General features: G+C 34.0%; 1 protein-coding gene across 2 annotated transcripts in view; it reads left to right on the top strand.

Moving 5' to 3' along the window:
• Positions 1 to 27,715, top strand: part of LOC149784904 (protein saal1-like) — a 62,084-nt gene that overhangs the window by 20,419 nt on the left and 13,950 nt on the right. For both annotated transcript variants that reach the window (XM_089978497.1, XM_089978498.1), the window contains exons 5-9: positions 3,662 to 3,741; positions 7,255 to 7,314; positions 9,307 to 9,422; positions 20,691 to 20,814; positions 25,449 to 25,531. In XM_089978497.1, coding sequence (XP_089834623.1) covers positions 3,662 to 3,741; positions 7,255 to 7,314; positions 9,307 to 9,422; positions 20,691 to 20,814; positions 25,449 to 25,531 — 463 coding nt within the window. The remainder of the gene's footprint in view (positions 1 to 3,661; positions 3,742 to 7,254; positions 7,315 to 9,306; positions 9,423 to 20,690; positions 20,815 to 25,448; positions 25,532 to 27,715) is intronic.

Below are 27,715 nucleotides of genomic sequence, written 5' to 3' on the forward strand. Positions count from 1 at the left end.
ATTTTATTTTCTCCATTGGGAAGCAATATAATTATGTAATAGTGGACATCCACTACATTATGTGGATCTTACCTGTCAACTGAGCTACAGTTGACATTGCAGAATGCTCCTTTCAAGCTGTGCACAGTGCCTTTTAATTCTCAACGACTTACCCACTAAAATGCATTTTTTATATGAATTGTGACAGATGAAAGGTACAAAAGATTTTCACAAAAATATTTAGGTGCTTAACAGAACGTGAAAAGTTCAATGCTAAAGCAACTTTAATAACCATGGCTAAAGGAGAGAGTGAGCTTTTAAGGAGACAAAATTAAAAAAGTCATGGGTAATTACTAGCAGTTTAATATAAGAAGACAATGAAGCAATCTGTAGCATGAATGCAGGGACTATTAAGTTTATTAAAATAAAGAACTGGAGAAATGCTTTATCATTTTTTCATTCCTTAGTCACTATAAAATGGCATAAAATTTTGGAACCAAAATCAAGTTTAAAGCCACATGAATAAATTTTGGAGTCTGTAGTACAGTTAAAAAAGCAGTAATAATTCAGTGTTAAATCTGTGAAAGTATACATGTACACAGGACAGGGTGGGATCAGTTAGTATCAAAGCAGAATATTTGTTCAGTTGTATTTTGTATCATGTCTATCAGTGATTGTCTCCTATATCATTCAAACGTGCTAAGTCGAGTGCTTACTATCCTTAATTGTTCTTGCATCTATTACTTGTAATATGTAGGTTCATATTTTATAATAGCTCTAAAGAGGTTTCACTTGTTGATCTTCATCTTCCCTGGTATAGTAGAGTTATTGGCTTCAGAGTCTGTAAATTTAAATTATTTACCGTTTGTTTTGAACCTTTGGGATTAATTATGGGATCATTGTTTCCATTAATTACAGGTTCATTGTCAGTGTTGGCATTAATTATAGGTTCATTAATTATAGGGTCATCATCAATGTTGGCATTAATTATAGGGTCATCATCAGTGTTGGCATTAATTATAGGGTCATTGTCAGTGCTGTCATTAATTAAAGGGTCATCATCAATGTTGTCATTAATTATAGGGTCATTGTCAATATTGTCATTAATTATAGGGTCATCATCAATGTTGTCATTAATTATAGGGTCATTGTCAGTGTTGTCATTAATTATAGGGTCATTGTCAGTGTTGTCATTAATTATAGGGTCATTATCTGTGTTGTCATCAATTATAGGGTCATTGTCAGTGTTGTCATTATAGGGTCATCATCAATGTTGTCATTAATTATAGGGTCATTGTCAACGTTGTCATTAATTATAGGGCATTGTCAGTGTTGTCATTAATTATATAGTCATTATCAGTGTTGTCAATAATTATAGGGTCATTATCTGTGATGTCATTAATTATAGGGTCATTATCTGTGATGTCATTAATTATAGGGTCATTGTCAGTGTTGTCATTAATTACAGGGTCATCATCAGTGTTGTCATTTATTATAGGGTCATCATCAATGTTATCATTAATTATAGGGTCATCATCAGTATTGTCATTAATTTTAGGGTCGTTGTCATTGTTGTCAGAATGTTCGTTTCAATTCTTGCAGTAATACTTTCTCATTCAACTTTCATTCTATTCAGTTTGTTTATTAATTCATCCTGCATTAGAGCAATACAGTATGTTCAGAAATGTAGCATTGTGTTTCCCAGTCCCTAATACAAATCCAAATGGATTTTGCACAAATTAATATCTTATTAGTTTTCTGGTGTTTGGCTTTAGCTATGTATGAAACACTGTTGTAGAACTGTTAGCATTTATTCTCAGACATTGTTGTTGGCTATGTATGAAACACTGCATCGAACACAATACAGATCCATATTATAATTACATGAACATAATTGATTTCTCAGTGACACAAGAGCAAGAACCAGTCAAATATAATCCAGCTCTACCAAATTCTATCAAAGCAATTATCATAGGTCCATCTTGGTCTGGTAAAACACAATTGCTGCTTAATTTGATAATGAGGTGGATCAGATGGGATAAGTTGTATTTTGTAGCTCTGTCAGTTGATGATCAGCGAAGCTACGAAGTGCTTAAAGATTTTAATGAAAATGCAGAATTGTTGGATGAGGACTGCAATGATATTATTGATTTTATCACCAATATTGATGAAGCCCCATCTGTAGATGACCTCAATGGATTTATTAATAATCTCATAGTATATGATGATGTAATGCTGGACAAACAATCAAATCCAGCTAGAATATTTTCTCGAGTCAGGCATAAAAACACAGATGTGATTTATGTTATTCAGCGATATACACAAATACCTAAAGTGATTAGAGATAACTCTAATATTTTAGTTGTGTTTAATGGAGTTGATACACATACTCTGCAAAATATTCATCAGACTTGGTGTAATGGGGACATGGACATGATTAAGTTCAGAAACTTCTTCTCAGAAGCACAATCTACCCCACATGGATTTATAACAATAAATTTACATGATCCTTGATCACGATATCGTATAGGGCTTGATAACATCTTTGGTTGAAAGACTGATTTAATTACAGCAGCAGATGGAGTGCAACCTCAATGAAATGTACAGCTGGTAAACATTCACGCATACTTTTTAAAACACACTAACAACAATGATAAAGTGACAAAAAATACTAACCCAATTAGAGAAACTCTTGGTTAGTTAGAAGCTTAGGTTTGACATTTGTGACATTATTTTTTTCATTTTCGTAGGAAGCTTTATTTTTCCAAAAGTGATGTTTCAGCAAAAGGTCTGTTCATCCCCTCTGCTGCTACATGTGTACCATTTGTAATCGCTTATAAGTTGAGTAACACTGTAAACAAGGATCCTGATCTGCCATAATATAATGCACCTGCAGATCAGGGTCTATGTTATTTGTTCAACTGATTACTCCTGACAAACTGTGCAGTTCACAGATAGACTTGACATATAAGTGAGTACTTATGGTAGGTATCAAAACAATATCTGTGAGGGAGTTAAATGGACATAGTGGACATATTACCAGCCATAGTGGACACTTCATCCCATGACCCCAGTGTCCACACATACACCATATTCAGTGGGAAATCAGTAATATGTATTACGTATAATACAGATTGCTGCATCCAGAGAAAGCTGTGACTTCACAGTGCATGTTGATATTATTTTCAGCCAACTGACCAGTAATATATCCAGCCCTATATATGTTGTAAATTATGATTCCTACTATTTATTAAAAAAATCAGCTTGCAAATAATTAAATGTGGTAACTAGATTATCTTATGTCAGTGTAGTAATACTCCTTAATTTCAGTCAAATACAGACAATGAAAATTGAAAATATTTTGCTACCACTAAAGTCTCTGATACATTAATACATTATGTAATACATTAATACATTATGTAATACATTAATACATTCTGTGATACATTAATACATTATGTGATACATTAATACATTCTGTGATACATTAATAAAGGCAGTATATTTTGTTTTATTATTTTTAAAATGTGCTCTTTAGAAGTATGCATAATTTTTTTACTATGCTTTCAATAGGAATAAACTTTTTCAAGACTTAAGTTATCTCATTAAATTTTCAAATTTGGCTGTTTGTGGTATTGGATTTACAAGTTCTTTTCTAATTTCTAATTCATTCTTCTTTCAGGAAATTTGTGTGGGTATCCTTTGCAACATGGCTTGTGATTCCAGTATATGTCAGGTCATTGCAAATCAGCCAAAACTGATGTAAGTGGAATGCTAGATGTTTAACTCACTAACCCATAATCTAAGTGAGCTTATATTATGGCCCTGTGTCATGCAATGTCTGTCCAGCAACAACTGATGGTTACCACTCTGGAGTGTATATTTCTGATCTGATTTTGATCAGACTTGAAATATGGACTTATATCAACAAAATATTGGCTGAATATGAGAGTGAAAGAGATCCATGCATACCAACGTGATTGACTTTCCTTATTACCTTTCTTGATGCCATAGTTTTGATCTGACTTTCCTTATTGCCATTCTTGATGCCATAGTTTTGATCTGACTTTCCTTATTGCCTTTCTTGATGCCATAGTTTTGATCTGACTTTCCTTATTGCCTTTCTTGATGCCATAGTTTTAATCTGACTTTCCTTATTGCCTTTCTTGATGCCATATTTTTGGATCCAGATTGCATGTTATATTGAGCAAGATCCATGCAAAATAATGAGGTGATCTTGCTTATGATTTTGTTACAACACTGAAGGCCGTATTTCTGATCCAACTTTGATCAAATTTGTAATATATGCTTATATGATCAAGATCTTGGACATGTTCAATACATGAGCAAGATTGAGAGATATTAATAAGGTGATCTTGCATCAGTTTGACCGTGCTTGTTACCATTCAGAATACCATATTTCTAATCTGAGTTAATCCAGCTCTGAATACAGTCATATATATTTTCTGATTGGTGGAACATATCACTCTAGGGACTGTATTTCTCATTCGATTTTTATTAAACTTGGTAAATAGACTTAAGTTGTTGAGATTATAATTGGGTACTGCTTTGTGCAAGGTCACTGCATGGAGTTGGGATGATCTTGCATCTGAACATGTCAACACTTTTGTGACTATTTCTAATAAGATTATTATTAAACTTTGTTCATGGGGTCATTATCATTCAGCGAGATTTATTTTAAGCAAGAATTATACATATTAATGAAATTCAGCCAGTTGGTAATAGCTCTTAATTTGTATGCAATGCAATCAATTTAATGTCCCACTAAACATGGATTTATTGTCTCCAACGGTATACACAGAAAGTAACCCATGGTAATGACTATTGCAGGTTTGGGGTTGCATAGAGTTCTTTCCCTTGCAAAAAATGCAACCAGGACCTTTTCCCCAAAAATTAAGATATAAGATGCATCCATTTCAATAGAACTATTTGTAAAAGTTATCAGAATGATACACCTTTGGGATTATAATAAACAGTGTATAATTTATATCCGAATAATATCTACAGAGAAAGAAATATAAGTATTACTCAAGTAATAAATATAATTGTAAAAATTCTGAGACACTGTGCTTATGTTGTGAGTGGACAAGAAATGTTCAGTTAAATGCATTGGTGTTTCAGATAATTTACAGTAGCAGCGTAATGTAAACAGTGTGCAGTGTTGTACTTAAGGATAAATTATTTCAATATTTCAAGATATGTTTTTGCAAGTAATTGTTTTTTTCTGATATTGATTTTGCTATATATTTCTTGTAAAGACTAAGTCACATTTATTTGCTGAGATTTATTTCTGACAGCTTTTCCCACATTTCAAATTCGTAAATGTTTGGAAGCATGTTTGATATGTTTGTTGAAATAGTTTGACAGTTGTTAGTATGACAATGCTAAAGTACCTGAAACATTTGTCATTTATGTAGTATCACATAAAAGACTGTAAACATTTAGGAAATCGATAAATTTATACACAGATATGCATGTTGCTATGATCGACACAGGAACCAATAGTTACAGATTTTCACATTTTTTTAGACATTTGTTTAGTCAGATTTTTTTGTTATTCTTTTCTAAAGTATGAATGTATGATTTTCACATGAAAGTATAAGTTCATGAGTATTAGTTGTGGCACCATGTGTTTGCTGATTCCTACAGATTTTCTGTTTGAATTTTTTATTTAGGAAATTTTCAGCTATTTATAGTTAAACTTATTTTTGTTGTTGTTACTTAAATGTTACTTTTACCACAGATGGAGGTGTCATTGTTTAGTCAGAAAAAAACAAAGGTTCATGAAAATTAGTTACGGCATATACCTTTAGACTACATGTTTAACAGAAACTTTAATTAATAACATTTCTTTTTAATGGAACAATATTTTAAGTTAATAAGCCTCTGCATAGTTATGCAGTCTTATAGATCCTTTCAGAACCCTGTGCACAGGTCCTGGTATTATGTCCCGTTGATACACCACCATCACCACACCACACCACCCCGGTAATCCTAGTCAGCTGTCTGTGTGTCCCCTTTGGGAAGGCAATTAGCTCCCACGCTTTTGGCATGATATGGCCAATAATGTGTTAAAAATGCTGTTAAAACAACAACAACAGTATCTCCATAGGTCAAGCATCAAATTCTTAATCCAAGGGTTGTGTGTTTGATACACCACCATCACCACACCACACCACCCCAGTAATCCTAGTCAGCTGTCTATGTGTCCCCTTTGGAAAGGCACTTAGCTCCCACGCTCTTGGCATGATATGGCCAATAATGTGTTAAAAATGCTGTTAAAACAACAACAACAAAAAAGTATTTTTTGGCATTTGATATACTGATTGCCATTACTCACAAATTATTTGAATTTTTTATGTTGTGTTTCGAGCATTCAGTAAATAAATATACCCAATATACTTTTTTCCTGAAACAGATTTAATTACAAGGAGTACAGAAATCAATGGCCTTAGCAAAACAAAACCCCAAACCACATGAATTTCAATTCATTTGAAAGGTTTATAACACTGTTGACCACAAATGAAAGCAGCTTCATCTGTAAACATGATGTTAACGATCTTGGATGACTTTGATTTTATGCAAGAAGCTATGAATATTAATTATTCCTTTTCCTTGGAAATAATTTTTGTCAGGATATAGTAAAATAGGTAAAATCCAGATGTTGTAAGATTGGGATATAATTTACATAGGTTGTTCTCTAACTGTAGTTCATAAGCATACTTAGTGAAATGGTCAACTGTTGGTCTTCTTGGACCTTGTCTTGAGATTCTCCATGTGTTTGCTGATTCCTACAGATTTTCTATGTTTGCATTTTTTTTAAAGGAAATTTTCAGCCAATTAAAAGGTGTTACTTTTACAGTAGATGGAGGTGTCAGTGTTTAGTTTTTAGTGTTAGGTAACGATGATCACCCAGGAAATTTTTCAGTATTTAACATTTTGAAGAATGGTTACTTTTGCATATCTAAGGGTCCAAGCAATCCAAAATCACTTAGGAATTTATCCATGAGATTTGCCCTTTAATTGGTAGATTTTAATTTCATGGAAGATAGGCCTGAAAATCGAAGTTGTCCTTTGAAAGCTTTCTTTAGACAGCAAATCCATTAAATATTTCTCGGTAAATATTTTTCACTATTTTTTGTTAAACAATATAATAGGTATATATTTCAGTGGGCTTTGTTTATCAGAACATTGACAGATAGGATCTTTATAAGTGCAGAGTTTTTAATTGTTTATGTCTTTGCTTTCTTTCAGAGAACTGATACTTTTACTTCTTGATAGTAGTGATGCTCCAACACTGGTAGAGACTACAAGGTACTGTACTTGTATCATCATTAATCAAATAATGCACATACAGATGACTATTGCTATACATCAGTGTAATTTATACACTTTGATTTTTTATGCTATTTATAACATTTAATTTGCCAGACTGTGCTTATAGTTATGTTGTCGCTTTTGCCATGTGCTGTGACTCATGCGGAACTCACATGCATGCATGGGCATCTCATCACTCACCAAGAAAATTATGCATAAATAATAATTACTTGAAACTTATTTGCTCAAGAACATCCCTAATTTACAAGTACCCTATGGGGAAAATTACTTATGATTTATGCCATAATCTCAGGAAAACATCTATGGTGTAAATTGATCATCTCTAGAGCCACATGTCCATCTACATACTGGATTCAGTTTTTTTAGAATAAGCTTGATGTTAAGTCTGTTACATCATAGCAAAGTAAATGGTGGATTCAACTAAAGGTTAGTCCTCTGTGTTGGAGAAAAAATTCAGTTCAAGTTCATATCAAACCCAAGTTTCTCTGCATGTTGGTATATCATTCAGATTTACCTGCATGTTGGTATGTTGTTTATTTTGTAAAAGATTATAAGATTCAGTTGAAGGTGTTTCAGCTATTTAAAAAAATGTTTTGAGCCAATTTATACACTGTTATGCAACTGTTGCAGTAGATGTACAAAAATTTATCATCCCTTTAACTTCTTAAATTACTAAGTTTATTAAAGAATAGAAATTCAGGAATTAGACATGGAAGATCTCTGATAAGTGTCCATAGCACATTACAGAGTATCCATTGGAGTCCATATTTTACATCCAATAAGGATTAAACCTGAAACACAAGTGTATATCATCAAAATCTTTGGATGAGTTTGATAATGATCACAATGAATGCTTATTTATGAGGTGAGCTTATTACTTCTCTTGAAGCCATATTTCTGATATGATTTTGGTCAAATTTGGAACACCATGAATTACTTTACATTTGTGGGTATTCGGGAAGAATGTCTGCAAAACAGCAGTCTGCAGTATGTAGGATCACTATATAAAACTCGAGAAAACTGGTACAGCTGACATGTCAAGCGTGCCTTAATTGCCTGGTGAGAAGACTTTGTTGATGGATATCCTTGACATTCTGGTTGAAAATTGGATTAGTAAGGTTTGTGTGAATGGCAGTTTTAATAATGCACTTATTCTGGTGGTTGTGCTAAAGGAATTGTGACGAAATACACTAAACATAAACTAAAAAGATGAGGACACATTTGTAAGTCATGGACAAGATCTTTATTGAAGAGGATGTCCTTTATAATTCAGAAGACAACACAGAATGTGAAACGTATACCAAAAATATTTTTAGAATATGAAGTTCAAGAATGTGCTGCCTGTGATAAAAGAAAATCATGTGCCAGACTGTTGAAAAATAATTGGGACAAGACCATGTGTCTGCTTGAGCCAGTCAGTATTTGATATGTGTCTGCTTGAGTCAGTCAGTATTTGATATGTGCAAAAATGAATTTATAAATGGTAATAATATGCTTTGAGAAATAAAGACACAGACAATGAGTAAATCTGCCTTTAGTACTACAAGTCAGGTAGAGGCATTAGAATCTTACAAAGGTTTTATGCTTGTGAAATTTTGCATTCTAATTAAATTGTAATCAATTTGTTCCAGTTTTCCTTTTCATTCATGTACTTATTCTGTGTATATTTCACATTTTAACCACTATATTAAAACAAAGAAATAGGTGATGCCTTTTCATTGCATATGAAGGGGGGGATGGGCACTATATTTAAATAAAGAAACAGGTGATGCATTTTCATTGCTTATGATGGAGGGATGGGGGAACATGGTGAATTTGAGCTTGGTTGATATTTTGTTGTGACTTTAAATTCATGGCATGGCTTATCCATGAAAACAACAAAAATTGGAACCTCAAGAATTCACATTATTTAGTAATAACTGTTTCTGTTTTATTAGTCTATAATTGATTTCTATTTCACATCAATAGATTTCTTTTCACATGTGTATCCAATCCATCTGCTCAAGAAAACTGGATTAAGGCCATTACAGAGGCAGAAAACTTTCAGGAACATATACAGTTTATCTTCCAGAGCTCCACAAACAGTAAGTAATATATGCAAGTTCACATCTTACAGCGAATACAAACAATAGCACGCCAACTTCAAACAGTAACGTTATGTATTCTTGTTAACACCAAAAACGTAACACATTGGTCCCACAACTAAGTTTAAAAAAACACCGTATTTTTTCATCTTCAGCTTAAAATTTGACATGAGCAACAGTACATAATTTAAGGAAGTAGTGAAAAATCAAGTTTTTATTAAGTTATAAAAAGAAACTTGCTGCTTGCAAATCAAGTAGAAACTTAAATGATGAACTTTTAATGCCAATACAGCAATGCCAGTTGCAAGTAAAAAGGTCATGTTTGTGACAACAAAATTTGTGATTGTGAGTGAAAATTGTAAACCAGTCACTGTCTGGCAACCTCAAGATTCTTAATGCAGCAACTATAGAACTTTCTAATTACAAGTACAGTAAAACCTGTTATGAGTGACCACCCCTTCTGCCACCAGTTTGCAAAAACAGTTTCCATGGTCCACTTTCATAACTTTTTAAATGATAATATCTACAATCACTGTACATATATTCTATTCTTTAGGAATCACACTGTACATATATTCTATTCTTTAGGAATAGTTCTTGCTAAAATATTGTATACATTCATCTGAAAACAAATTATATTACAATAAGGATGGACTTCTATCATTAAACATGAATCTCATTTACATATCATTAAACATGAATCTCATTTACATTTGAAGATCACACACATGTATTAGCATATGTCCTTTATAACACCCTAAATTTGTTTTACTGATGTTTAAACTGCTATTTTGCAAGTGGTCTGCTCTTTTTCATTTCTTTTAGTTGCAATAATTATTTTCTCCAGTGTTAAAAATTGTCTCTTTTTAGTCTGAGGTTCTTCCATTGTTATTAAGGTACCAGATGTTAACATTATTAATGATAAGTTGTACTATCAACTGTAAAGACGATTTTGACTAGACTTTGGGAAAATATGAAAACTTTGTACATGTGCATTGTATAGCTAACAATTAATGAAATAAAAAGAAACAATTATCTCATCCAGAAACAGAATCATTTATTTGAGACAAAAGAGTCAATGGCTTCATTCACAGATGGCATAAAGGGATTAAGTCTATAAAAAAGAGTGTAATTTGGTATGTAATCATTGTAACATCGGGGGAAAAAGACAACAAACATTACAAGCCTTTAACACTATCAATCGAATCCCCGAAATGATTCTCACTTGCTGGTTTAATATACAAAGACCTTATTCACTCCCAGACTATACAGATTAACTCGGATTAAGACAAACAACATACATGACCATTACCTTAACTTTGGTACTAAAATGGCAATTCGTGACATGTACATTAGCCTGGTTAACTGTCTGTACATTAGCCTGGTTTACGGTCTATATCCATTTCTATATATTTGATTTGAAAATTAACAAACCAGTAGCCAGACTCTTCTTATGTTCATTTAATGTTAGTTTTTTATCAGAAGAGTCTTTACTATTCAAGCAGTCATTGTCACAAATGATTACATAAAGGTCAATGGTGTCTGTCACTGTTCTCGCGATATGGGTATTAAAAGGGCTGGATTGTCTGGTCCCCTGTCTTACTTTTACATTTGGGGGGTATCTAAATAAGGCTGACAACCAGGCTAAGTGCTGGAACAATCTACATGTACTTCAGACTGGTTTACAACAAAAAATATGAAAACATTATAGGCATTCCTGAACAAGTTATGAAATCGGAAGCTGGCTTATTTTAAATAAAAAATATAATGGTATAAGCAATAATTGTTACAAGGATTAAATGAAAAGTTGTTGTTATTTATCCCCGTTTTTGTGATGTGGTCGTTCATAGCAGTGTCAAAATGCATATTTTGCCAGGACATTATGGTTGCTGGTCATGTTTAGCAGGTGGTCACTCATGACAGAGCATTTATATAATAAGTTTATATAATAAAATCGATCCATGCATTGCAGTTGTGGTCGGAAATGACAGGTTGTCACTTATAGCAGAGGTCGCCCATAATAGGTTTTACTGTATATACATGTATTGAATTTTGCATTTAAAACTTGAAGCACACAGTTTAATTTACAGCATAATTGATTTTCAATTGTGAGACTGCTGTTCCGACATTAAATTATCATCTTTACATGTGACAAATCTGGCACACACATTGTTAGAACAGTGTTATTGATGCATGTAGATCAGTGACCTGTCTAATATATAACCTGTGTAGTTAATCTAAATATAATTGCACTTGCATTAGTTGGTAAATGTAGCTAAGATTCCATTGGTCAGAAGATAACCATGTGATCAGGCCAGGCTGCATTTATTTCTGTATAAACTGAGCAGAGAACTACTTTATACCAACTTCTATAAGTATAGTCACTTGTAAAGTAACTAATGTAAACAATGAAATAGAGGGCATACACACTGCATGCCTTTAAAATGAAATTAAAAAAATTTGGGTATATTTTGTATTCTGAAAATTAATTATACTGATTTTGACCGAATCAAGTAAAGAATTTGGTTCTGAAAATAAATCATTTGACCAGATTGGATCTAAATCCAAATAATGTTACACGTACACCAGATCTTGGTCTTTCACTGTGGCTCATTACAATTGAAATTAAAACTATAGTTAATGGATGAATGGCTGGAAGGAGGGGGTTCAAAGACTAACATTATAACAATGGGACCCATATCCTACAGTGTAAGATGCCACACCTGATAATTATGATGTGGGAGTCGGGGTGGGTTGGAGATGGATCTCACCTATCCACAATCATTACTGTCAATGTTGATGTCTTACTTCATTTGACTTTTGGACCCCATTACTGTAACCATTTCCTAATAGTCTTTATTTTAATAGTAAGTGGCCCTTGTATATAGCCTAACATGTTTATGAAAAAAAGAAATTTAAATTGGTTACTCACAAGTCTAGAAGCAGCCAACTCGTCTGTGAAGGCATTAAATTCAAAAGTCATTTGTATGTCCATCAAACAGTAGATCCTTTGCTTTGAATATTGCGCTTCTGCTCAGAACACCTGTGCAAGTTTAGACAAAATATTAAAACCATGCTGTTGAAAGTTCAAAACCTTGTATTGTTACCATTGGTGGAATAGCTTGTTTGATTTTGGATGTAGCTATGATGTTAATGACAGAATCCCCTGTTCTAGAAATAGCTATGTAGCAGGACCCCCCCCCCCATAATTCATACGCTTAAATAAGGCTCTAAAACTGATATGAAATATCTTTAAAAAGGAAACTTTAAAATAAAAAGAATTGATATGTGTGATTCGGCAGCTAACAGACAAACTCAGAAAAAACAACATTGGAATTTTTATTTTTTTAACAAATGATATAGATCTGTCATCCTATATTGGCACTTTTACTAAAAATAGAGGGAAACTTTAAGTGACTTTTCAAAATTTCAAAAACTACTCAACAGAATTTTAAAAAATTGACAGAGCGTCCTGATATGAAGTGTTCAACTTTAAGCAAACAATTGTGATCCTCCATCAACTATGATTGCTGTTGCTAAAAATTAAAAGACATTTTCAACAGCATTGGATCAGATTTGACAGAAAGCAAGAACTGGCTGAATAGACTTTCAGACTTATTCAAATGATGCTAATCTGACATTAAATATGGCTGTTGTTAAAAACTTCTACATCTCAGAAACTGCTCAGCAGAGTTTGACCAAATATGACAGAGATTTAGGCAAAAAGGATTTTCAATTTTACAGAAATAATGCTGATCTGCTATCAGATGTGGCCACTATTACTAAAAATCTGCTATCAGATGTGGCCACTACTAAACATCTGCTATCAGATGTGGCCACTATTACTAAAAATCTGCTATCAAATGTGGCCACTATTACTAAAAATAAGAAACCTTTAAATGACTACTTCTCAAAAACCACTCAACAGAATCAGACAAGATTTTTTCAAAAGCTTTTTAATATTGGACAAATGATGCCATCAGTTATTGATCAAAATACAAAATAAATAGAAATCTTGAAGCATTTGTTTTCTTGCCTTGTGCATGTTGAACCTCACTCAGCTTCATATTGTTTCAGTTGCTATTCATCTTTTATTTCAGATTATTACACAGTTCAATTTGTAATACGTCTTTGTTGAATATTTATGACAATTTATGTAAAATGTTCTTAGAATCCATGATATTGTTTTGTACTGCTACATATATGTACATGCAACTAGGTGTTGTGCCTGGATATGTGCATTATCTAACACCAGATGTACCATGTGCATGATTGTTTACATGGTTACTAATTTTGTTTCAGCACAATGAAGTGAAATAAAATGTTTACATGTGTAAACCATTGCAGCCTTAAAACTCATTTGTAAAACAATCTTGAAAATAATTTTGTGAACATTTTCTGTTATAAAAGAATAAAATCCTAGTAGTATAATTAGTTAGCATATTTATAAATGAGCAGTTCTGCAGAAAGAATAAAGCTTATGTTATCATTCTTTGGAACAAAAGACATTTTGTTTCACATTTTGAATTTTTATAAGAGTTTCACTAAGCGTCTCCTTTCTCATATTTAGAATTTGGTAATATCTTTATTATTTCTTGGTTTGCAGCAATGAGGTTTCACTTTATAAAGGTAGGCATTGAGAATTAAAATGCCATAATATCTTGAATTTTCTTGCATAGAAAATTAAAATGTTTAGAACTACCTCTAATTTGAAGAATTGTTCAGCTTCCTTTTCAAGTATGAAAAGATTCTTAGTGAATTTATATCTTAGAGGAATTTTAATTTTCAGAAGCATCATAAGCAAGGGACAGTAAACTCTCAATGTGAGGGATATTTTGAGAAATACACTGATGCCAGGGCCAGGGTTTGATAAGTTTTGCCAGTTCTACTGGTCTTCAACTCAGCACAATATAACCTGTCTTGAAAGACCACTGCTACGAGAGACCACTTGTCTTGAGAGACTACATTCTCAGTGCACAGATTTAATATGGTTTCTGCACAGTAACTTGAGTTCTCCATCATCTACAGTTACCAAGCTGTTGGAACAGCTTGCCCGTAATGTAAGAAAAACCTTATAAATTTCAGGGTCAAAAGGTCAAAGATAAAGGTAACTGAAAATGGTTATCACACAGTAACTCAATTTCTCCAGCATCTACAGTTACCAAACTTTGTGGATGACTTGTACTTGCAGTATGGAAGATTCCTATCAGTATTTGACTCAAAAGGTCAAAGATCAAGCTTATATGACAGAAAGAAGAAAATGGCCTACACACAATAACTGGAGTTCTTCATCACTAATGGCTCCTTTAATTTTGTTTATGGCTTGCACTTGGTGTAAGGGAGTACCCTATTGATTTGAGAGTCAAAAGATATCAAAGGTCAAGGTCAATGACTGAAGAATAAAAAGGGTTTCTGCACAATGATATTAATTCTGCATGACATATCTCAAGCAACCTTCATGGTTGGATTATAATTTTGGTAAGGAAAAAGCCATTTAATTTAGGGGTGAAAAGGTAAAAGGTTAGTGTTTTTCTGGTTGAAAGGAGGAAATAGTTTTCGCACATTAACATTTGTTCCAAATCACAGACCTGGTCCAGGCTTTGGATGCCTGCATTTAGGGCAGGAAAAGAAGCCAATTGATTTTAATGTCACAAGGTCAAGTTAAACAAAAATTTCCTCTATCTACACAGAGGACTGGTAAGCATGTGGCTGGTAGATGATCAGGGTTCATACAGTCTTTGAAGGTCTTTGAGAGGTTGGGAAAAATGAGGTAGCATTTTCAAAGCCTTGAAAGTATGGAAATATCGAGCAGATTACCCTGAGGTCTTTGAAAGTTGAAATAAACCCAGATATTTTAATTTCTTTCCATAATCACAAATAAAATTTTCCAAGGTTGTTAGATTTTGATGTATAGTCTGACTATACCAACTTGTTTGTTTGTAACCCCCCTACCGATTTCAATAATGGTAAAAAGTGCAAAGAACTTAGTCAATTCATTCATTGATTTATAATTTCTAACCTGACTGTGAGTATAGTGGCCCTAACACTGTCATAATCTGTGCGTTTCATGCTTAACGGAAGTTTTCAGTATAATAGACAGACATGCTGGAGATCCACTTCCAGTTCCTGAACAAGTCCATTTTCAGCAAAGGGGTGTGTGCACAAGTACAGATGTACATATATATGTTGTCTGCTTCTGATATTTACGTTGCCGAATCAAGCAAAGGAAAAGAATGAAAACAAACAAATTTGCCTTTCATGTGGATTTAACAAGCAGTTCAATTTCTATGTTCTTGTGTACAAAGGGATATAATTCCAAACTCTATCATAATTTACGGAATTATCCGGCATTTGCCGAATAGGATGAACTACATCATTATGTTGTCTGATGGAATTAAAGTAGCCCATAGTGTACACAATATGGCCCCATGTTAGTATGGAAAGTCCGTTATGCATGAATGGTACAGGGGATGCTAGTATTAGTATCATTCTAGTCAGTCAGGTTATAAATTGTAAATCAGTGATTCAATTGACTGTGCACTTTTAATCACATTAAACTTTTTTGTTATTGAAATCGGTGGTGGGGTACAAACAAACAGGGATGTATAGTCAGACTATAGTCAAGTTTTTCTGATTTCTTTCTTTTGATGACCTGTTCAGTTTTATTGCCACCGCAATAACACACAAGCATTTGTTTGGCCATCCAAAGTTGGCCTTGATGGTGACTTCAGTAACACGTGCACTCTTCATCAAAGCAAGCCGGCTACACCCTTCATCAAAGGAAGTCAGCACCATAACTATTTTTAGCACTTTTTATTTGTGTTCTAACTTTTTGGTGTTTGTTTTTCGTAATCATATCATTATATATGTTTTAGGTGTCATGTATTGTTGTAAAGCACTTAGAGCTTCTAAAGATTAGGTGCTATACAAAGTCCTCATTATTATTATTATTATTATTATTATTATAATCACAAATAAAATTGCCTAAGGTTGTTAGATTCAAATGTAGTCGGTTTTCCTGGCTTCTTTCTTTTGATGAATCATTCAATTTTATTGGACACGTTCATCAGCTTTGGCCAATCAAAATGTTCATTACACTAATTCACGATTATTTTTTAAACAAGACATTCAGCAAATTGAATTTTGGTTACATTTTGCTCTTTCAACGATATCTGGCTTGAACAAGAGAAATACAAGGAATGGCTGAAAAATGATAAAACATGTAAATGAAAGGCATTTTGTACATTGTGTAAAAAGACAATCAACTTGGCTTTGATGGGAGAAGGAGCCCTTACATGTCATGCCAAAGGTAAAATGCAAATTAGTACACAGTAACTACACACTGTTATGAATTATATGTGAGGCAGCAAGAGAAGTAGAGTCCCGATGTGATTTAATATTGACTCAGTAAGTAAAGTTAGTGGATGAAGTTATCCAATTGGACAATCGTCCCTTGAAATGCTTCAACAGAACAGATGACAGCCTTGATGAAGTGTTTTATTCTGTCCTTTCTAAAAGAAAGGAATATGTTGAACTTTTGAATGTTCTCCAAAAAATGTTGTTGTTCTCACATGGGCAGGCAATAGTGGAGAGAGGATTTTCTGTCAACAAACAGGTATCTGTGATAACCTCAGCAGAGAAAGCCTCAGAGCTCAAGGGCTAATCTTTGACACAATGAGAAAAGCAGTTGGACCTTTGGAAATCATCATTAGCAATGAAATGATGATGTATGCCTCCACTGCAAGACATAAGTACCATGCCTATCTGGATAAGAAGAAAGCAGAAAAGGAAAAACAGGAGTTAGCCATGGATGAAGTGGAAGAACTTAAGCCAGAAAGCTGCATCTTGAAGCTGACATTGCCAGCCAACATACTTCCTCTGTTCAGAAGGCAGAAGAAGCAGAGTTAAAAGGACTCGTTGTGTTTGTCACACAGTCAAATGCTGTAAGGAGAAGAGCAGAGGAAAAGATGATAGTGGTGGCATCTCTTTCCAAATTGATTGATGAGAAAAAACAGCATATATAATAATGCATTTAAAGCAGTGCTGATGTCTGTTAAGAGAACATTTTATTTTGTATTAAATCTGATGCATAAGTTACATATTTCTGAAATAACAGTGAATGTTAACCTATCTTCCAGATCATTATAAAGCAATTTTAGGGAATTAATTATAGTTTGAATTTCATCAATAAGCAGTATTGTAGTATTTTGCATTCATTGTTTTCTCATATAACCTGTTTACAAAATGTTAGCAAAAATAGGTCTGGAAAATCTGTGTTTGTGGTCTTAGAAAGTTTGGGAAAAGTCTTTGAATTTCTCATTCAGAGTTCAGCGTGAACCCTGATAATGTACCATTTACAGAATGCATGTTTGGCTGCTATGGTGGATTTTCAAGATGGGTTCCACCATATAAATACTATCATTGAGGTGGGGGGGAAAGCCTGATAATTATTGATATTGCTTTTAAGACATAAATTGGCACAGTCAGTCAAAGTGTTAAACTAAGGTTATTGTTATCCCCAAGCTTTGTAAAGAAAAAGTTGAGTTGGGCTTATAAGATACTACCCAACCAGACTTGTATGTGTGTGTGTGCATTTGTTGTTGTTGTAGGGTTTAACGCCATTTTTCAGCACACGATAGACTATACATGGCGACCAGTATTAATGATGGAGGAAGAACCCGGGAAAACCCCCGGAAAGAACCACCGACCCACGAGAAGCTACTTGCAAGCTTTCTCACATACCCACATTGGCTGAATCCATGACTCGAACCCACGCAGACAGAGGTGAGATGGCAGTGATCTGTAACGGAGAGCGCTTTGGACCACTCGGCCACTCAGAGTCCCTGTGTGAATTTAATGTTGCACAGAATTTCTTGGACACAATTCAAGATAGAGATTAAAAATATTGACATATAATTGGTTTTGGTCTGCAGATGTGAGGAAGTAGTTTAATAATTTTGCTTCAGCCTTAGGTTGTAGGAACACTTCCAACTCCAGGGGGTGGGCCTTGGGTAGTGGGAACACTTTCAGCTCCAGGGTATGGACCTTGGGTAGTGGGAACACTTTCAAATCCAGGGTGACGACTGGGTGGTATGAACACTTGATATCTGAACAATTGTATCTGCAAATGGAATACACTCCAGCCCAGTTGATCTATGTTGTGGTGTTCCACAGAGGTCTGTTCTTGGACCTGTTCTCTTCATTCTGTACACTCATTCACTCTCAAGTGTCATAAATCATCATCCAGTGTCTCACCAATTGTACGCTGATGACACCCAAATATATAAATTTAGCCACCCAACTGAAGTTGATGTTACCATCCAAGGTGTAGAGGTGCATTTCTGATGTGAAATCATGGATGACATGTAACAAGCAGATGAATGATGATAAAATTGAGGCCATTCTGATCACAACACAAAGACTTTCTCATTCACTTCCTTTACCTCAAACAATAAATATCAGCAGCACCAACATTAAATTCACACAATCAGTACAAAACCGAGTTGTTACTCTGGACAGTACTCTCACACTGTACCAACATGTCATGAACATATGCAAGGCTGCATATCTTGAGCTGAGACGTATCAGCTCAGTTCGCAAATATCTTTCAGTTGATGCCACTAAAACACTTGTGTGTTCGTTAGTACTTTCAAGACTAGACTATTGTAACTCAATTCTTCTGGTTCATCTCAATATCTGCTCCAGAAACTTCAAAAAGTTCAAAACACAGCTGCTCGGATCATACTTAGAGTACCACGATCAGAGCACACCTCCCTGCTGCTCTGTACCCTACACTGGCTATCCATTCGATCCAGAATCAAACACAAAATTTGTTCACTATGCTACATTTCATGGACGGACTCTTGTCCAACATACCTATCCGACCTCACCCATGTGTACACACCAGCAAGATACTTACGCTCCTCTTCTGACAATCTTATACTCATTATTCCCACTATGAAAACAAAGTCATATGGACAGCGTTCTTTTGCATACCAGAGCCCAGCAACGTGGAATGAATTGCCCACTGAACGTAGACACAAAGACACAGTGATCACATTCAAGAGGGCTCTCAAAACTCACTTATTTCGACTGCAAGAACAAACTTAAAGACCTATTAATGTTTCCTACCTTAAATATTCTCAGCATGTTTTTTTTTTAATGGTTTCTAATTTCATGGTGTTTGTTTTTGTAATCATATCATTATATGTTTTTTTCTTACAGGTGTCATCTGATGTTGTAAAGCGCTTAGAGCTTCTAAAGATTAGGAGCTATACAAAGTCCTCATTATTATTATTATTATTATTATTATATTGGGTAGTGGGAACACTTCCAACTCCAGGGTATGGACCTTGGGTAATGGGAACACTTCTAACTCCTGATGGTGGAACCGGAGTGGTAGAAACAGTTACGCATTTGTAAAAATGTGTGTGTGTGTTTTGGATTTTTAACCTAGCTATAAAGTAATTTCGGTCATATTGTTATGATGTCTGTAGTGTGGCAGTTTATAGTGATGTCAGGCACTGGGGCATCATGCTGCAGACATGTAGCATGATCTCCCACCCAGTTGCATTATCCTGACACCAGGCTGACAAGTCCTAGCACTAACCTCTTAATGCTGAGCACTTAGCAAGGCAGCTGTTAGTAGCATTTTTATAAGTCTTTGGTATGACTCAGCTGTGGTTCAAACCTGCGACCTCCTGCATCCAAGGTGCATGCTCTAACCACTAGACTACTGGAAGAGTCTAAAAACAATTAATTAAATGTAAAACTTGTGACTTTTATTTGTTTTGCAACTCAAGCTATAGACTTAAAACCATGGAATATGATTGAGGATGGTCTTCAACAGTATTGAATTTTGATCTAGATCTACTCCCAGGAGATGGAGCTAAGAGGGGATGGAATGTTGTCCCTTGAGTCATAACCTAGAACCTATAGTAATCTCCAACCTATAACTACATATAAAATTACTGGAGAAAGAGTATGAATTCTGATATGCAAGCAGCTTTTGGCTCATGGGTCTATCGTTACCTCCTGAAGGCACAGATTGGGGTGGTGGGATAGGATAGTGGTGTGTGGGAATGTGTATTTTATAAAGATTCTCTAGTTAAAATATGTTCATTCACAGTCACCAGTAGCAGTTTAAAAGGAAAATATATTCAGTAGCAAGTTTTTTTTTTAGATAACCAAAACTTTCTGCTTTTTCAGCTTAAAAAGTTCTTGTAGTACTGTAGTCAGGATTTCCTAACAAATAAAGATTTCTTACAGGTGATTTGTTAAAAAATACTGCTGAATTGGTTCACAGTCTACTTGACATTGAGGGAAACCTCTGTGGAGCATGGGCAACTCAAGATTTTGTTCAGGCACTTCTGGAAGCTGTACATCAAATTGGGTGAGTTGGTTTTAGCTCTGAAAATGAAAGTGCTTCAGGCTTGGGGTGCATGTATCGTTGATTTACAATATATTTTATAATATTATAAAATAGACAGTAATTAGTTTGATATGGTGTGAAGTGCAAGTTGCTGGTCTTTGAAGCCTTAATAGCAAAGGCATAATACTTACTGTGAAACTTATTGCCCAACACGGTGGTCAGAAATGTTATTTGCTGAAAACTTCCCTGGTAAGCATTTGGACAGGCTTGAAACATCCAGTAGGATGATACTAGTACTATCACTATGTGATCTTAAACTAGGTAACAGAAAAGAGCAAAAACCAATACATTTTGTAAATTTCAACAAATAATTTATTTCCCTGGCATACATAGTGAAGATTTAAAGAGAACTTACAGTAATGTGAATTAAATCCCAAATAGTCCTAAAATTCAATCACAAGTCCAAATGTATGAAGTTCCAATTGAATTCCAGTGGTGTTCCAAATAAATTATGATATTGAATGTGTTGATGTGCCTGTAGTCTCAAGCGTACTAATGAGCCAATGGCCTGGAGAGCGCCAATGTGCTAAAAATCTTTTGATATATCACAATAATACAGTCCAAATGTTTTTGTCAGAATTTGCTATAATTCCAAACTAATGTCTTTGTCCAAGAATAATATTGAGTACTTTGTATTTCAAGTGAATAATACTTTGAATAAATAAATGAATCCAACCATATTAAAAGCTGATCATAATAATAAAATTGATTCTGTTTCAGATGTTAAGGCAAGAATGAGAAATATTTGAAGTAAACTACTTTATATAAAAAGCTTAGACACAATAATAAATCCAGGATGCAGGTCAGACTCCTCTAAGACATTCAAGTTGTCAACAAGTTTAGGAATTTCCAAGTGGAAAACATCTTAGACTCAGATTCAAATAATCATGTTTACCTTCTTTAATAATGATCTGAATATTTAATCTGTTCTCTTAGAAAAATATTAGCTATATATTATGTTGTTTACAAAATAAATGTCACTGGTCAGGTACACTATTAACTTGATTTTGGAAAGGTCAGGTATAAAATACAAATGTACTTTGCATATAATCATTAAGAAAAACAACAAAAATAATACAGATTAATACATAACACTAGTCTCAGACTTCCCTGGGATGGCTTTGGACAGGCTTAAAGCATCCAGTAGGATGAGACTGATCTCAAACATCCCAGCAGTAGTTTTGGACAAGCTTGAAACATCTAACAGGATGAGAATACACCACTCCCTTGATAACTCGCACCCTGATAATTCTCAAACCCTCTTACAAATGCAAAGTCAGGCGTGGATCCCATTTTTTAAACCCAAAAATACCCCCAAAATTGATCCTTATTTGTTGAACTTGGAGAAAATCACCATCAAAATTGGTAATGAAATCACTGATGTATCGCTTGTTTTATCGTCAGAAACCTGGAAAATTTAATCAATACTGTGAAATATCAACTTTAAAAATAGGTCATACAATTTTTTACATTTTCTTTCCGAGCAACATTCCTAGTACACCGCAATTAGCGATATGTAAGGAAATTTCGATCAATGAAAATGTCACTTACACAGAGTGGAGGCAGTACTTTAATAAATAAAAACAAATTAAAAATTTGTTTTATCAAGTGAAATTTGTTTTCTAGTTATATCCTTTTAAGTCTAATCATCATAAATACAATGTGTCCTCTTGTAATTAAACATAATTTGCGTCTGTCTACCATAAGAGCTATGTCCGCGAGCATTTCTCTGAGAACCTTATTATTAAAATTAAGTGCTTAAAATGTTTTGATAACTGACTTGCGAAAGTAGTTGTTGTATTGTTGCACTGAATTAAAAGCTGGCTTTCTTTGTATTATCACATTAATTATATCTTTTGAATCAAATAAAGGAGGTGGAATAAAAGAAAAGTTAAAAGGCACGAAAATCCTTCAAACTTAAAATCTAGCGGCATGTCAGGTGAACTCACTTCATTTGATCAATCAAACACTGTTATAAATGTTATTGTGTATGTAACATAAACTACCTTAAATTAACCAACTCTTTCATAACTTCGATCAAAGATAACAAGGCATCCAAGCAAAATGAATACTTCATAAAATAAAGAGCTTGATTTCACAGATACGGACCATTGTGGGCAAGCAAGTTTCAGAGAATTCTTGGACTGGCACATAGAGATATCCTCAAGGATGATAAAAAAAATTCATTATTTACTTCCAATGAAATCACGACATCAGTATTGTACTAATTGAACAGTACAAAAATTATGTTTCATCATAGACAATTGTCTCACAAAATAAATGCCACATGTTTTTGAAAAAAAGGAATTTTGTTTGGTGGTGTATCAACAGTTAGTCTAGTTCCTTGCTCTGTGGACTCCTGATTGGCATGACACTTTTAAACACCGGTATGGGAACTAGACTCATCAAGAAAACAAAAAGCAGTGGCGTAATACACAGATTTTTCGCGTTCACATGATGGTTGTTGAAACCAGTTAAAACGATCTTTCATGTGTTAGACATTTTGAAAATAAATGTTATTTAAACTGAATAACGAACAACTTCATTAGAAAAAGCACATCATTAAAAATTATTATCGACGTGATTGAAAATGAGGATTCAGTCATTAAACAGCCCAGTTCCCAAACACCGCCCCCACCCACCCACCCGGTTTTCTTGGTGTCAGAGTGATTTTTTTCTCAATTTTTGGATGTCCCACGGTAACTCACACCTTGCTTATAGTGCGGTCTATGTTTGTGGACCCCATTGTGCACAAGTTATCGAGGGAGCGGTGTAGTCTCAAACTTTCCTATGGTGGCTTTCAATAGGTTTGAAGCATCCAATAATACTATGTAATAGACTAGTCTAAAACTTCACTGTAGAGTTTCTGGGCCAGTTCAAAACGTTCCTTCTTTGACAGAAACTTCTTCCTCACACAAATAAGTGAAAAGCAGTTTTGATGGAATACTTGTTATCACTACACTCTAGTGGATGGTGATATTGATTTGAAGTTTATACTGAAACACTTCATATGTCTGGTTTTTGTAAATGAAAATGGTGATATCAGTTTGAAGTTTATACTGAAACACTTCATATGATGTCTGGTTTTTGTAAATAATAATGGTGCAGAATAATGCTATTCATTGCTGAATAGATGATTGTACTGACATAAGATTTCCACTAAAAGACTTTACATATTTAGTTTGTTCAAAATGAAATGAGTGCCAATTAGACCTATACTGTTGCTACCATGGTAGCCATATTAAAAATCTTACTAAATCAACTTCAAAGCAGATGGTTCTGTAGACATGTAGTTTGAAAGCACTGAGAAACTAATTGTATTTAGTGGATCCTGGTGCTGTTCATTAGCCATCTTGAAGATCACAAATGGAAGGTCATTTTGACTGGGAATTTCACTAAAGCAGTTCTCATAGTGTCTAGTGGGTTCAAAATTAAAATGATATTGATGTGACATACCATAATTTGAAACACAACAGTTACATCTCCTAAATATATAAGCAGAAATTACCTTCTTCTTGCAATATATTGTTACTCCTATGTCAAAATGATGCTAATCTAAACTTCAAAATGGCTGCCTTGATGGCTGACCTGAACATCTTTATATTGCTATTTCTCCTGAATGGATGATCTTATTAACATGGCATTTTTGCAAAAACACTGTTGTTGCAATCTATAGCTGTTCCTGATTGAAGATCTAGATCAAAAAAGGCACCATAGGGACCATCACAAAGATCTTGCTATCACTAATTCTCTTCTATAAATGGTGGCATCAACAGTGGTTTTTTCAATGAACATTTTTTGCAACATTTTGGTTCTGAATAAAAATTATCCAGATCTGACCACCATCATATTAACACTTTTGTGAAGATGTTTTGAAAATCAGACCTGATTGTCATTGGGGTCAAGCACAAGGTCATTGCTTGCATTTTTGCTTCATTTAGCTTATAAACACAGTGACTTGTACATCTACCTGTGAATTTTGACTTGATATTGTATTTAATTTCATTCCAAAATGCTTCTTATGGACATTGAAGTTCACTTAAAAATACACATACTTTAATTTTGAATGCACTTCGCTTCAGTTGCATGGGCACTAAATAAAGTGGGTCAGTTGCCTCTTTGTGTCCTTGGGGAAGGCTCTTTGCTCCCATCTCTTCAGCATTATAGGCAATATGGTGCTAAAAATACCATTGAAATGAACAAAAACAAAGAAAGCTTTCTTTAGCTTTACTTTGCGGGGATCAAAATATTGTAGTCTTTGGTGTGTGTAATAAAAATTGTAGGCATTTGCCATTGTGAACCTTTCAGTTAGCTCTGATTTTTGCAAGCAGGAATATAATGATTTTAGCATTCATACATCTCACATGAAAATTATTTTGGAAAAAATCCATAATATATTTTAATCAAATACCTAATGCAATCTACAATTTGCTTGATGTTGATGATTTTGAAAAAAGTATACCTGTATGTCTTAATTTGGTAGTGAAGGCCAAAGTAGATAATTTCATTTTGAAAGAGATCATAACTTGTAGAAATTTATATTGATTTTGTTGAAGTGTGTTTTGCATTAATTGACAAGAAAATTTCTATTGAAGATATGGACACAGTGAAGCATTAGAGATTTTCCTCCATATATTTCAACTGATATCAACTACTGAAACTGGAGTTGAAGCTTTAGGTGAGGATTCAGGATGAAGAATAACTGGAATCTCTTCTTTGTCTTCTCCTAATGAAAGAAAAATTTGCTGCAAAATGTTTGTATCTTACTTAGACTTTTTTTTCATAGGATTTAATTTTCATGGTTTTCTGAACAATTGTTTCTTATCTGTACATATCTTTTATTGATTGGAGAAAGTCCAGCTGCTCTTTATGTCTGTAAATTTATGATTTATTGCATCCAAGAAATCCAGAAAAAATGGAATGCAATGAATGGTGAATTTACATTAATTCATTACATATGGGGCCATGATGGTGAATTTACTTTAATTCATTACCTATTGGGCCATGATGGTGAATTTACATTAATTCATTACATATGGGGCCATGATGATGAATTTACATTAATTCATTACATATGGGGCCATGATGGTGAATTTACATTAATTCATTACATATGGGGCCATGATGGTGAATTTACATTAATTCGTTACATATGGGACCATGATGGTGAATTTACATTAATTCATTACACATGGGGCCATGATGGTGAATTTACATTAATTCATTACCTATTGGGCCATGATGGTGAATTTACATTAATTCATTACACATGGGGCCATGATGGTGAATTTACATTAATTCATTACATATGGGGCCATGATGGTGAATTTACATTAATTCATTACATATGGGGCCATGATGGTGAATTTACATTAATTCATTACATATTAGGCCATGGGTGGCAGAGGCAGATCACCTATGACCTTGTGGGTTCAAGTCTTTGGTTCAGCCAGTGTGGGAACATGAGAAAGGTTGCCAGTGGCTTCCCATAGATTGGTGGTTGTTCCTGGATTCCTCCTCCACTAGTTTATACTGGCTGCCATGTATAATTATAGCCTATCTTGTGCTGAAATATTGCATTAAATCCACAACAATATAGAACTTTATTATAAAAAACATAGTCTGGAGAAAAAGTAACAGAATTTTATTTCACGAAATCTGCCATTATTTACGTGTTTGAATACATGACTTTGCTGCTAATATTCACAATTCACAAAGTCAGCTTTTTAAAAAAAATGGTTGTTTTTGTTGATTTAGCAAAATAAAATGTAACTGTAACTTTTGCAAACAAAAATAATTTAAGTGTTTGTCTTTATTTCAAGAATAGTTCTAACTCATTATCTATATACTGAAAGGCTGCATTATGGATCATAGCAGAGGCAGTGGCAATGAGTTTAAGACGCTTTGATCATCACTTTCTTGTCAGATTTTTCTTCTATGTAAATAAGAATACAGCAGGTTAATTCATATTTCTGATATTCCTTTAAGGTCAACATAAATAGCTCTGTGCTGTTGGAAAGGGTGGACTAGATTAGTACCTGTTTTAGAAGTACACACAACAAAATTCTTTTTTTTTTTCAAAATATGTAGGTTATTTACATCTTGCAACAAATATGGAAGGGGCAGAAAATGTTTCTCTTGTTTGTTCATCCTTGAAGCTCTCCATCAGTCATTCCTTCCATCCATCATTCACAAATTTAGATTGAATTCACATGTGCTTTGAACCACATGATGTTACAGTTTTGTGCTTGAATACTTCTGAATGAGTGCAACATCCTGTCACCAAAGTAGGTCAGTGTGACATATGTTCTCTGCCATCAGCAATATTTTATGTGTAAATAAAGAAGTTATTGTTTAGCTCACTTGGCCATAAGACCAAGTGAGCTAAAGGCATGACCCATAGCCATCGACCACTTCGTACTTGAATTTTTTCAAAATAAACACTTTATGAATTTTAAAATATGCACAAATGATACCAGTCAAAAAGGGCCATTAATAAAAAAGAGTTAGTCATTTAAACAACCTCTACCTGAAAACTGCTGAAAATAATTTGATCAAATTTGACAGCATCCTGGCAGAAAGATTTTTCAAATTGTTATAAATGATACTGATCAGCCATAATATGGCAACTGTTACTAAAATTAGTAGGCATTTGTTGCAGATTTTTTTTTATAGAAAACACTTTAACCTTCAACATCTTCTGTCTTGAATTTGTAAAAAAGCTTGACAGAAAGACCTGGCATGAAGACGTTTCAACTTTTTAAAAATGGTGCTAATCCGGTATCAGCTTTGGCCACCATTACTAAAATTATAAAAGCCTTTAAACTGTTTCTTTTCCAGAACAGCAGAATAGAATATAATT

The sequence above is a fragment of the Sinohyriopsis cumingii genome, chromosome 13, assembly GCF_028554795.1.
Source record: "Sinohyriopsis cumingii isolate HCF-2022 chromosome 13, ASM2855479v2, whole genome shotgun sequence".
NCBI classification, from domain to species: Eukaryota; Metazoa; Mollusca; class Bivalvia; order Unionida; family Unionidae; genus Sinohyriopsis; species Sinohyriopsis cumingii.